Here is a 12,916-nt window from a genome sequence, read left to right as displayed (position 1 = left end):
TGCTGGGAGTGGTGGGGGTGAGGTGATGAAGGGAAGATGAGAAGTTGGTTAATGGGTATAAATATAGCAGAGTAGGCTGACTACAGTTAGCAACAATGTTGTAAATTTCAAAACAGCTAGAAGGGCAGATTTGAAATGTTACCAACACACAGAAATGATAAATACTCCAGATGATGGATACCATAAATGCCCTGACTTAATCATTACACATTCTATGCATGTGTAATGATCATCACATGAACTCCATAAATATGTGCGAATAACAATTTTAAAAATAAATTCTAACAAAACAGACAATATAGATGGGTACAATAAGTAACTTTTCAGATTTGTTATAAAACAAGGCTGTTAATATTTCAGCAGGAAAAACTGAATGTACAAAACTGGGTGTTTTATAAACCAGCCAGTAATTGTTAGAGTAAATAAACAGCACAACAGACTGAGTCTAAAAACCGTCAAGACTTATAAATGGAACTTTGTAAATGAACAGACAGTGTGGTAGGTGATGTATTGCTTTGTCCTTCTCATGTTTTCTCAAGAGCTAGGTAGGCAAACAATCAACTACATCAGGATTTCCCAAAGTGAGGTTCCCAGGATATTGTTAGATTGGCAGACTTCTGAACGCCATCTCAAAACTAGTGATTCAAAACCTCAGGAAGCAGGGACCAGAAATGAGCAATTTTCAGTTTTAATACACTCACTAAATATTGAGAATACCAACCTACATGGTGGTAAACAACACATGCAGACTAGCTAAATATAAGCTATACTGAAGTTTGAAAATAAAGAGCAGAGCTTTTTTATTTTGATAGCGAATTCTTCAAGGTCACTCAATTACTGCTCTTGCACATTTTAAGGCTAAGACTATGTTAAATAAAATTTACTTAAAGACAAGTATAAAGTCTTCATTAGTACAAAATGACAACTATGAGAATAAGTTAAATCATGTTCATTGTTGAACTGAATAACCTAATTACTGAACTGTCACATCAATTGCTTCATAAATCACAAAATACTCTCTCCAAATATAAAGCCTTATTTTCTGGCACCTAACACAAGCATTCATTCGACTGTTTTAGTGTACCATACACAGATATGCTTATAAATTTGTCTGCTGAATGTATAACATTCACTTATGAGGATGAAAGAATTTATAAGTAATTGCTAATACATCACTACGTGCCAGTTACTGTTTTAATCACTTTATATACACTAACTCTTTTAAACCACATAGAAATCCTGTAAGAGTTCCATTATCCCTCAAATAATGAGAAAACTGAAGCACAGTAGAGAAGAGACTTGTCCAAACTAGTCACTAAATTCAGACCCAGATTCACAAGATTCAAACCCAGACAGGCTGGCTTGAGAATCTGTACAATCATTAAGCGATACTGCCTTCATTATTTAAAATAAAATATTATTCATCTAGTAATAGATTCCCTAAGTGAACCTCAAATATCTTTGTTGTTCAGTACTTTAACATTCACTTTTGGCAAAATAAACACTATTTCAGATTTTTCTAATCTGCTTAATATATTTCGAAGAGCTGAATGCTTTTGTCTTTTATGTTTATTAATTTTCTCAATAGCCTAGTTTAGAGAAATTATTAATCTTTTACCAATGTATCTATGGTCTTATTCTGAAGACCTGTAATCTTATAAGCTTGATTTGTTTATTACAAAATATATTCACTACAAGTATGAGAAAGAGTTAAAAATTTTATCCAGAGATAACCACTATTAACGTGGCACTATATACTCTTCCAGGCTTATTTATAATCCCACCTTCCACCACTACCACCAAATAAAGTAAGTAAAATCACTCTATAAAAACTGAGAGGAACTTACTCTGTAAAAAAGAAAGGAAATGAATTACTGTCATAAGATAGGAAGTATTTTAAGCTACTGTTCCATAATATAAACCCTGAGAACACTGCTTTTTACAAATAAATCTTGGTTTATATTAATAGTAATTACTTTCTGAAAACAAAAATAGTTTCACAGGTACTTTATGAAAGTCTACAACCAGCCTCATCTAAACACTTATTTTGAAAGAAAAGGCTTCACATTCAAGAAATCTTAGACAAATTAGTTCTCTTCTATTTGCTATATATTCAGCTTTGTTTTTCTATATTAATAACTGAATTAAGTTAAAAGTTCTAACTAAAAAGTACCTGAGTGTTTATGCTATCCTGTTTATTAGCACAGCAGTCAATAGCTACTCCTTGGCTACATCACCTACATTACAATTCTGAGGTCCTAGCCATATTCTCATTTCCTGCTCCATCATCATGGATCCAGACCAGTGACACACACTGCAGCCCCGTGGATTGATATGCAACACAGAAATTATCACTACCTGTTACTCAAGCTTCCTTTAGCTCAAAAATGACAAACAATAATACCCCAGTAAAACAGTCTGCTTTCGACACAACCCTGGTCCAAACCATGTTCTCCAAGATCCTACTCTCTGATCTGCTTTACCTGTGGCTGCATTTCCTCTAGAAGTGCCTAACCCAAAGGGCCTGCTGTAATTGCTAAATATAGGGTGACTGTGGCAAGCTTCTTAAGAAAACTGCTTTATAAAACTATCAATACAACAAAGATCCTGGAAAACATGCAGCGGTTAGCATATCCCTGTAATACATCATGGTTTTACTCTAGCACAGCTGTTACCAAGTTGATCAGAAACACTTGTGGAACTTTTAAAAACTTTTAAAAACAGATTGCTGGGATCTGTACTCTTCCAAATATACCTTCACTCAACCACATTCCCCTGAAGACTAAATTGAGTAGATCTATAATGAGACTGAGTAAAAAAAAAAATTAGTTACATAGATCCTTGCTATTCAAAGTGTGGTCTAAACATCAGAAGCATCAGCATCATCTGGGAGCTTGTCAGAAATGCAGATTCTCAGGCCCCATCATACCTATTGAATATAAACCTGAAGCTCAGCACGGTCTCCCAGTGATTAGGACAAACATTCAAGATTGAAAGCGCTGCCCTACATGATTCTGATGTGCAGTCAGGTTTCAAAAGCAGTGCTCTTCTTAACCCTCTAGTTCTCAAAATATAAAATCAAGTATATGAATAAATTTAAAATGTACTTTAATTGCTGCAAAGAGGCTATGGTAAAAATCAAAAGGAATTCATTTTTAGGGGGCCCCAATCACTTTCCACAGCTACCACAATTTCACTTACCCTTGCATTACATATGGAAACTGGTGACTCTGTGTTTGGTCAGTTTGTGCTTGTGGAAGGGTACGCTGCCTCAATCCTTCCGAGGAAGAACCCGCAGCTAAAGACAACATTTCTTGACTAGATGATGGAGTTGTTGATCCTGAATGATCTGAACTCTACAAACAAAAATGTGTAATCTTTAAAAGGAGATTTAGTTCTTTACAATCATAAAATTACAGGCACATTACTAAAAATGCATTCATGAAATCCCTCCACAAAACAACGAAATTTCAGAAATTTACTGTTTTAAATCTTGTGTCCAGTCAAAACTTATCAAAACTGCTTAATTAAATTAAAATATTCCATTTTTTTCAACTAGAAATGGCTGAGGAGCAGAATAATACACAAAATCAGCATATTAAATTCTGAAGATTAAGTTAATGCATTAAAAAGCTCTTTTCACATGATTAAATTAATGCAAAGCTCCTTTCATGATGCCTAACACATATAAAGTGTTCAATAAATGGTACTAATTACTGAGTCATTTAAATAGTTACTATGTGCCAAGTACTGTACAACATCCTATTGGTAACACATTGGTTTAAAGTAATGAGAAACAGGCTAGAAATCAAAAGATCTAAAATCTAGTGTTATCTCTGACATTAACAAGAAGTATAACCTTAAAGGTTCACTTAACCTCTCAGAGTCTCCACTTTCCTACAGAAAATGAGATTGGACTAAATTTTCAAGATTCCTTTCAGTTCTAAAATTCTATTAGTTTATAGAAATCACCAACAAATATTACTTTTTTACAAAATGAACTATGAGGATCAAAATGTTAATCGGGATTTTTTTATTCTCATGCTCAAATTTTTTTATTCTCGTGCTCATGGATTCAGTAACCATAAACAATATAACTCCCTGAAGACCATCCCAATTTGTTTAAAAATAGTTTGTCAAGTGTTTCATGTACATTTAAAACACAATTACATTTTACATAAATTACAGTTCTTCCACTTTAAAAAGCTAGGTACAGTATTACTTTAACATCCTTCCTTTAACAAGTTTATTAAATTGTATTTTACCCGTACTGCCTTCCTATTGACAGGATGTCTTTTTGCATGACTCCCATGCTAAGTCCTGCCATGTGAAAGGTCCAAAGCAGTCTTTTGCAAAACAGCCCACACCAGTCTTTTGCAAGACTAACAAAAACTTACTTTAAAATGTTACTTCACACACATTAGATATCAAATATCTTACTAAGGAGTCTGGATTCTTAGGAACATAAACTGGGAAAGGCTGCTTTTTCGGTAAGATTTCTCATTAAATGGGCCATCATAATATGGTGTTCATTAATACAATTATTAGAAGAAAAGCCTAGTCATTTGGCAGCACAACCTAATTTCTCTAGAACTAATGATTTCTGACCTTATTAGGTAATTATTTTATGATTAGATCTTTAAAACATTTTCAAGTCCCTTGAAATTTCTGAACCATGAAAAATTAAGGTGAATTCAACTTAACATTCCTTTGATACTTTTCAGGCTTTCATAACACTCTGAAAAAAACAAATATACACACTAAAGATACAAAATCATGGCTGAGCAACCCACTGGACAAGTCAAAGTCAGAGGGTTGTTTCTGAACAAAAATTGGAGCAATGCAACTGCGTCCGACAGCTACAAAAAAAAACTCTATGCCAATGCCAATGTCTGTGCCTTTCCATGCCAAGGCAGGAAACATATAAAGACCCTTGGGTGTTTTGACAAGGCATATTATATTTAGTTTAATGTAAGCTAAATTCCCATGGCTGGTACTAGGAAATACTTACCATTAAGAGAATACTAATTAAATACAGCAACTGGAGAAGCTAGTTTCTTAAAGCAGCAGTTAACTAGTATCTATTGAGAGAGCTTTCAACTAGTTCCCACCCCTGTCATTTGTGCTCTCTTTCGAGCTTTGGCTGGATTCTTGACAAGGAAAGCATACTTAGCAGTATACAAGTTCCCTGCCTGCTCAAGAAGTTGAAAGCAAGCTTCCACTCATCCAGTCCTCTTACCTGCAAAGGTGTCATAGAAAGCCTTTATGGGAAATCAAAAATAACATAAGAGGACTGGAGACAATGTCTTTGAAATTTATAGAAAATGTCTAAATTGAGAAAGTCAACTATTACAAAACATTTCCAAAACAATTTCAGGCAGATGGAAAAATAAGGATGGAGGAATGAATACCCAAGTCTGAAAAAAATTAGCACATTAAGTATTACCTCCCCAAGCAGGTGGAAGGTACACCCAAATCCAGTCATTTTTAAAAAACAAAATCCTTGACCAAGTCATCTACTTCAAGAAGATTTAGGGTACTTAAATTTTAAACAATTTAATCTACCTTGAATCAAATATACTATTTTAAATACCTGGCATATTCTGAAACATCATTGGCCTAAGAATTTATATTATATAACCATAACATAATTCCGTTTTCTAAGTATTCCAATAATTAAACCTTTGAAGATGAAACCTATTACTGACCTGCCATACAGCAAATTATAACTCATGGTGAACAGACTTCAAGGGATAACACTGCATATTAGACCTTTCAAAATCGTAAACTTTACAAAATGTCTAACTTTAGTTCAAAACGCAATCTCAAAATCCACAAGCTCCAATTGTTGTTTTTCATTTAGTTTTTAGAGGCAAAAAATAAGAAGAAGATGAAGAAGAAGAAAAGTTCAATGTTTACTCCTCCCAAAACAACTCACAGAATTGCTGCTGGATGCCAATGCTTCACGACTTTCTCTATTGGTGCTGGATTTTGGAGAACTGGGAGGAGTCCGAGAAGTACATACTAGATGAACCATATGATACTCATCTTGCTAAAATTAAAGAAGATTACATTTAAAGGGTAGTACTACAAAATGTACAGTTCAAAAAGTCAGTAGCTAAACTGAAATACTTAAAACTTAGATCCCTTTACCGCCTAGCCATTCTATTACTGATAAACTGTTATCATTTGAAGGTAAATCTGTCATTTTATTTGGGATCCTTTTGAATTCAGTATCTTCTCCATACTTGGAAAATGATCTAAATACTCTAATTGCTGTATTAAAAAATTATTTTGCATACAAAGCAGTCTTAAAGCAAACAATGTTGTGAAAGTTGTATCAGCACAATCTATCATTTCAGCATGAAAACATCTAGCACCTTAAACTTTTTACAGTTTATATATTTCCATCACTTGAGGCTTAGCAACCATAAAAGAAACTCAAATAACTTCATCATAATCATGTTTGCCTTAATTTTAGCAAGGTGATTTTCTTACTCTTTTTGGAGTCAAAAACTATTTTCATCTATAACACCTATACGCAGATATAAAGCATACATTTAAACTATATTCTGTAAATATCCCATGTTTTTCCATAAACCTACAAATATGACTGAAGAAAAATGTTACAAATAACGATTACGGTTGGCATTTTAGCTTAGTGAGATCATGAGCATATTTATTTATACTTAGACATAAAGCTAGCAAATAAGATGGGGAAAGGAAAGAAGGAATAAAGGAGGACAGAGAACAATGAGGGATGAGTCAGCAAGTTTTTAAAAAAGAAAAGAACAGAATGACAAAGAAAAAGGAGCAGAAAGAAAGATACCCAAATGATGAGAAAGGGAAACAAAGTTACTAGAAACTAAGAATGTATCACTTGCCTACCACGAACCTATAATTGTGCTTAATTTGGAGGCAAATCCAAGAAAGGGTATAACAGGCCCTTCCTTAAAGAGGCTCATGACATTATTAAGAGAGTAGACTTGTGCACTACAGCACAATTACAGAAACAGAGAACAGTCTTTTTTGCATGAAACTGAGAAGTCCAACCTTAATTACTTTAGGAGTTTGGAGGAAGAAGTTACTAAGGGTTAGAATGCTAAAGAAAGGCTTCAGAGACAGCACGACAGAAGGTATGCCTGGCAAAGGAGGTTGAAGACACTCCTAATTTTCAATGCCCCCCTTAGCTTCTTAATACAGAATATTAACAAGCATACAAGTATAAGATGTTGATTCTTAGAAACATAGTTCCAAAAGGTCATTATTAATCACAATTAATTCACAGAATTTATTTATCTCGGGAATGTTTCCATAAAACATTTTGTGACTAAATAGGTAAAGCTAATGGCAGCATTTAAACTGAAAAAAGTAAAGGGGTACATTGACTTTAACAAAAACAGTTGAAAGAACTATTTAAAATATAAACATATTACTCAACATGTTTTATATAGGGGCACAAGAGTTCTTTGACTGAAGCAGTTTTTATTTTAAGTTGTCTGGCCTGAAACCATTTCTGGCAGCAAAAATGTTTTAAAAAGTCTTCATGTGCAGATTTAAGCTATCCTTGGGGTAAAATAATTAATATATCTGTATTTCAAAGAGCAGATGGCAGAAAGGACTATATTGAAATATATTTTATTTCTGAGTACCAGCATAAAAACAAGAAAAAAAAAAAAAAAAAAGGACAGCCAGAACACAGAGGTTTTCAGGGCTATTCTAAATGATACTATACTGGTGGAGTCATTATATATTTGCCAAAACTCATAGAATGTGCAACACAAGAGTGCACCCTAAACATAAACTACAGGCTTTGGGTAATAATGTATGTCTTTAAAAAAAAAAAGAAGAAAGAAAGAAAAAAGACAAAAAACCTGCTGCAAAATCCGCTATTTTTGAGGGAGTGGGTATTGCACCATGTTAGCAATTTGAAACTACATAATTCCAATAACAGCAAGAAGTCACACTGGCAAAGCTAAAATGTCAACTGTCTAAGCAGAAGGAATATACTAATTTTTTTTTAAAGTTTCCCACAGGTGATCATAAACATACAGGAGAAGATACAGATCTTCTAAATTAGATAAGCAATATCTACAACAACAGTTTAAGTCAAAGAGCTAAGGCAAAACATAGAAGAAATTCAATTTTGCTATACTCACCAACAAAAAGCAACATTTCAAATGCTGAAAAGCTCTATAAGTATAAATTCCACAAACGAACATGAGCTAAAAGCTACTACTAAAATAACTAGCCTTCAAGCTGACTTTATTGAAAATATTGAAATATAAAAATGTATTGAAATATATTTTAGCTCTGAGCACCCACAAAGTTTGCTAACTGATGGACCAGTTAACTTCCTCCTGAAATTAAACTCCCAACTCAAGCAATTTGTATAAAAATATCATGCAGCTGGCAAAAAGGAGATTTAGAGGAAAGATTGTTATCAATGAAAATCCGTCACCACTACTGAACATTCTACTTCTGCACTACTGACGTCAATAGCATTTTCTTACAAAAAATGACAAATACCTGAACACAAATACATAATCCTACTTTAGATTTAACTATCAGATGAATATACAGAACCGTTACCTAAACTAGCAAGAAACTATCATGTTACTTTCTAATTTATCTTTACTTGTTATGCTACCCAAAGGGATTGATTTTAAGTATCTAAAAACTGAACTGGTTGAATACAATTTCAGAACATATCTCCTCTCACATTCTGAATGTATCTGGTATCAAATAGTGATAGAAAAGCTTACTTTTCTGAGAATGTCTTTCAGCTGCAGATGATCGGGAAGCAGTCTGCCCGAATACACCAATCTCTGATCCTTCGTCAACTAAGAAATGGGACAAAGAAAAGAATTCAACTTTTCTAATTATGCAAATTGAAGGCTGGGAATAACATGCCTAATTATGGGTAAAATAAAACTCCCTTTAGGCACAAGTAAGCAGAAAACTGACACAATTTAAGAACTTTTGTTTTTCCAAATTCTACTTAAGAAAAAACATTTAAGAGTTCAGCAAATGGTAATTTATCTATTGCAGCTATAATAAAGTACAGATAATACTATCCTGGCGGGGTAGGGGGTAGGTAAATTGGAAGTCTGTCTTTTCAACTATAATGCAATGCATATATGACTATCATTAAAAAATCTTCAAGACTATATAAATGAGAAAGGGGTTGGCCTTATATTAATAGTCAACAGTAGGATAAAATTTCGAGGTCACCAGAATCATTTTGCCTTATTTTGTCAATTTTTCATCTAAGATAATATATGACTTATTTTCTTCCTTACTAATATTGTGCAGAACAATTTATTGGTTTTAATTCAAGAGCCATTTAGATTTAGTTATAAATTTACTTACTATTCTAATTATTATTCCTACCACTCTCACAAATACCTTTGTTAAGCTTTTCAAAAACACAAGACTAAAGAAAAATCAACACAAGTGCATGGAGAGTCAGTTGCCATCTCTATATGCAACCAAAATATGAAATTATGTAAAATTAAAGCATCTGTATATACTCCACATAAGGCCTATTTAATAACTGCAAAACAGGTGAATGTTCTTTGCATTTTATCAAAACAAATACTAGCCATATCAGTAATTCTTAAATATGCCAAATCCAAGCCACAACTATAACAATTTTTAAGATTATGTATTCAACATAGCTACTACAAAAGGGTCTTCTTATATTAAAACTAGCCATAATAGAAATTATCATACTAAGATCTGTGGTTCAGGCATCCTTACACACCAAAGGTATAGCTATCCTTCCAAGATACTTAACCATTACACATATTCCAGTTTCTCCTGGAAGCATTTTGGAGCGTACCATTCCTCAAATGCACATGTACAAACTCCTGTATATAAACAATCAAATACAATGCACAGGTTTTAAAATCATAAGTCTTACAACCTTTATATATATATAAAGGTTTATTATTTATATATAAAGGTTTCTGTTTATACAGAGAGAGACAGAGAGAGAGAGAGGAGCACTGTGGTATTGTAAAATATATTTGGTTTTCATGCTGTTTTCTGCCAAATAGCTCCTAAAATCATTGGAATCTTCAGAAAGATGAGTATCTTTAGTGTGCTAATAAGACAACTGGTGGCTGGGGGACCCCACACTGCCTCAGGATGGGGGCTGGTTGCCAGGGGAACAACCAAGTGATTAGAAGTTTGCAACTTTCAGTCCCACCCCCACCCCCAACCTCCAGAAAGGGAGAGTGGCTTAAGGTTGAGTTGATAAACCAACGGCCAATGATTTAATCAATCATGCCTACCTAACGAAGCTTCCATAAAAACCCAAAAGGAGAGTTCTGAGAGCTCCAGCATAGGAGAATGAGTCGAAGTTCCTCAAGAGTGGATGGGCCCAGAAAGGGCATGAAAGCTCTGAGCCCTTTCTCCCAGACCTTGTGCTATGCATCTCTCTTCCATTTGTATCCTTTGTAAGTGAGCAAATGTAAGTAACATGTTTCCTTGAGTTCCGTGAGCTGCACTAACAAATTAATTGAACCCCAGGAGGGGGTCATGGGAACCCCTATTTATAAACAGCTGGTCAAAAACACAGGCCACAACCTGTGCTTGGGACCACATATGAAGGGGGCAGTCTTGTGGGATTGAGCCCTCAACCTGTGGAATCTATCTCCAGGTAGATAGTGTCAGAAGTAAACTGAATTAAAGGACATTCAGCTGGTGTCCTCCGGAGAATTTTCTGCAGAACTCCTTATTGTTGGAGAGAAATCCCCACACATTTTGGTGACCAGACATTACAGAAGAATTCTGTATTGAGTGTTGTGAGAGCATAAGAGAAACTGAGTTTGTTTTTTCCTATATCCTTATAGGCACTGAATGGCCAACTATATGACCATAAGTTGAATGCTAAATATACACTCAATGATTTAATTCCTGCCCAAAATGAATTATGCAATGCTTTATAAATCTTTATAATGTACTTATTACAATTGGAACCTAAAGAAGTTTCTTCAATAAGTATTACAGTCATCATAAACTATCACTTTTTTACCAGACCAAAAATTTAATAGATAGATACTTTTATGTCATATCATCACTCTGCATAAAGGACATCGGTGTCTTTTTGTGAATTTTTTTCCTTTATAAAAATTCTCAAACATACATACAGTTGAGGGAATAAAATGAACCCCCAGGTACCATCTTCAAGAACTCTCAAGTACCCAGCTTCAACAATTACCAAATTCTGCTATTCTTGTCTCATCCATCCCTCATTGCTTTTTTTTTTCTTCAAAGAGAATACTGCATTTTAATCTTTTTAAAAAAAAAAAAAAGAGAGAGAGAGAGAGACAGGGCCTCACTCTGTTTTCCAGGCTGAAGTGCAGTGGCTATTCACAGGTACGATCATGGTACACACTACAGCCCCGAACTCCTGGGCTCAAGTAATCCTCCCACCTCAGCTTCTGGAATAGCTGGGACTCCAGATATATGCCACTGTACCCAGCTGAGTACTGTATTTTAAAGCAATACGACACATCATTTCTTTTCACCTGTACAAATTCAGTAAGTTTTATAATAACCATAATGTTACTACATTCAACAATTCCTTAATATGTAATATCCAGTGCAGTTCAACTCTTCCCACTTGCCGAAAAATGTTTTTTAAAGATGATTTGAATCGGAATCCAAATAAGGTTCACACACAAAATTTGGCTGTTATGCCTCTTTTAATCTTTTAACAGTTTCTATTTTAAAAAAATTTTTCCCAGGCTATTTACGTGTTGAAGAAATTGTTCGTCTCATAGAACTTTCCAGTCTGATTAGGCAAACTGTATCCTCCTGGTATTGCTCAGCATGTTCCTGTAGTTCCTGTACAATGTAGTTAGATCTAGAGGGCTGATCAGATTCCAATTCCTTTTTGTATGACAAGAGGACTTTTGACAAGGGGGACCTCAAATTGCACCATTTTTTACCAGTAGGAGTCCCTACAAGGTGGCTCCTGCATTTTAACATGACCTCTGTCATCTCTAATAGTAGCTTCCTTGCTCTCAGGCACAAAATGCCCCAGAAGTTCATCTTACACATTCCATGCCCCAGACCTGGAATCAGCCATTGCTCCAGGATTCATGATTCATTTTAATGGGAAATGGTATCTAAAGACCAAAATCTAGGAGCTACAAATACTGATTTTTACTTGTCATTACTTCTTCAGTAAGCAGAGCTAGAAAATAATGTATTTTTATAAAGAGAAACTTAAATCCTGAGTTCACTATGACATTTCCAATTAAATAGTATTCACTCATTTTATTTGTATCTTCTCACCCTGAAAATCTTTCTTGCTAATGACATTAATAAATACATGCCATTAGCAAATGTACTTATTTGTTTTATCCTACTATATGTAATCTCAAAATAACAATAACAAGATTGTTACTAACAATATTGAACAAAGTTTAAGATTTCTTACTGATCTTCTCTGTCCTTAGGATATAGGTCACTAGGCAAAATACAGTGTTTCAAAGTTACTTGAAATAATAATTCTTGTAACTGTGTCACCATCCTGACGTTTTTTAATTCTTGTGTTTTCATTTAGAGATTTCTCTATTTTTTTATAATTATATATAACAAAAAATGGCGATAAGGTAAAAACTATAAACAAGGTGCATTCAAAGAGGCTTTAGTTCTGTCCTTGTCCCCTCTGTGATTTTGGATTGCCCTTACAACGCTTAACAACAAAGCTGAATACACACATACTCCTATTTTCCTCCTTTTCTTACATAAAAAGTAGTACAATACACTTACTCTATTGCATCTTGTTTTCTCACTCAATAAGCCAGGGAGATTACTGCTTAGCAGCATAAAAATATTTCCCCATTCTTTTTAACAAACGCACAATGCTCCATTATATGAAAGGACTATAGTTTGTTAA

The 12,916-nt window shown here is 34.2% G+C and overlaps 1 protein-coding gene across 8 annotated transcripts in view; it reads right to left on the bottom strand.

The window, feature by feature from the left end:
• Positions 1-12,916, bottom strand: part of HERPUD2 (HERPUD family member 2) — a 56,586-nt gene that overhangs the window by 25,761 nt on the left and 17,909 nt on the right. For 5 of the 8 annotated variants that reach the window (XR_012432538.1, XR_012432539.1, XM_045389005.2 and 2 more), the window contains 3 exons: positions 8,766-8,843; positions 5,939-6,052; positions 3,202-3,356 (listed from right to left, as the gene is read on the bottom strand). The exons of 2 other annotated variants lie outside the window; for them this stretch is intronic. Coding sequence is in view for 4 of the 6 variants with exons in the window: in XM_045389005.2 (XP_045244940.1) it covers positions 3,202-3,356; positions 5,939-6,052; positions 8,766-8,843 (347 nt within the window). In the remaining 2 variants the exon portion in view is untranslated. The remainder of the gene's footprint in view (positions 1-3,201; positions 3,357-5,938; positions 6,053-8,765; positions 8,844-12,916) is intronic. One more of the 8 variants, XM_065542137.1, reaches the window with a different exon arrangement.

This window comes from Macaca fascicularis, chromosome 3 (genome assembly GCF_037993035.2).
Source record: "Macaca fascicularis isolate 582-1 chromosome 3, T2T-MFA8v1.1".
Lineage (NCBI taxonomy): Eukaryota > Metazoa > Chordata > Mammalia > Primates > Cercopithecidae > Macaca > Macaca fascicularis.
This window is presented reverse-complemented; position numbering and strand designations above follow the sequence as displayed.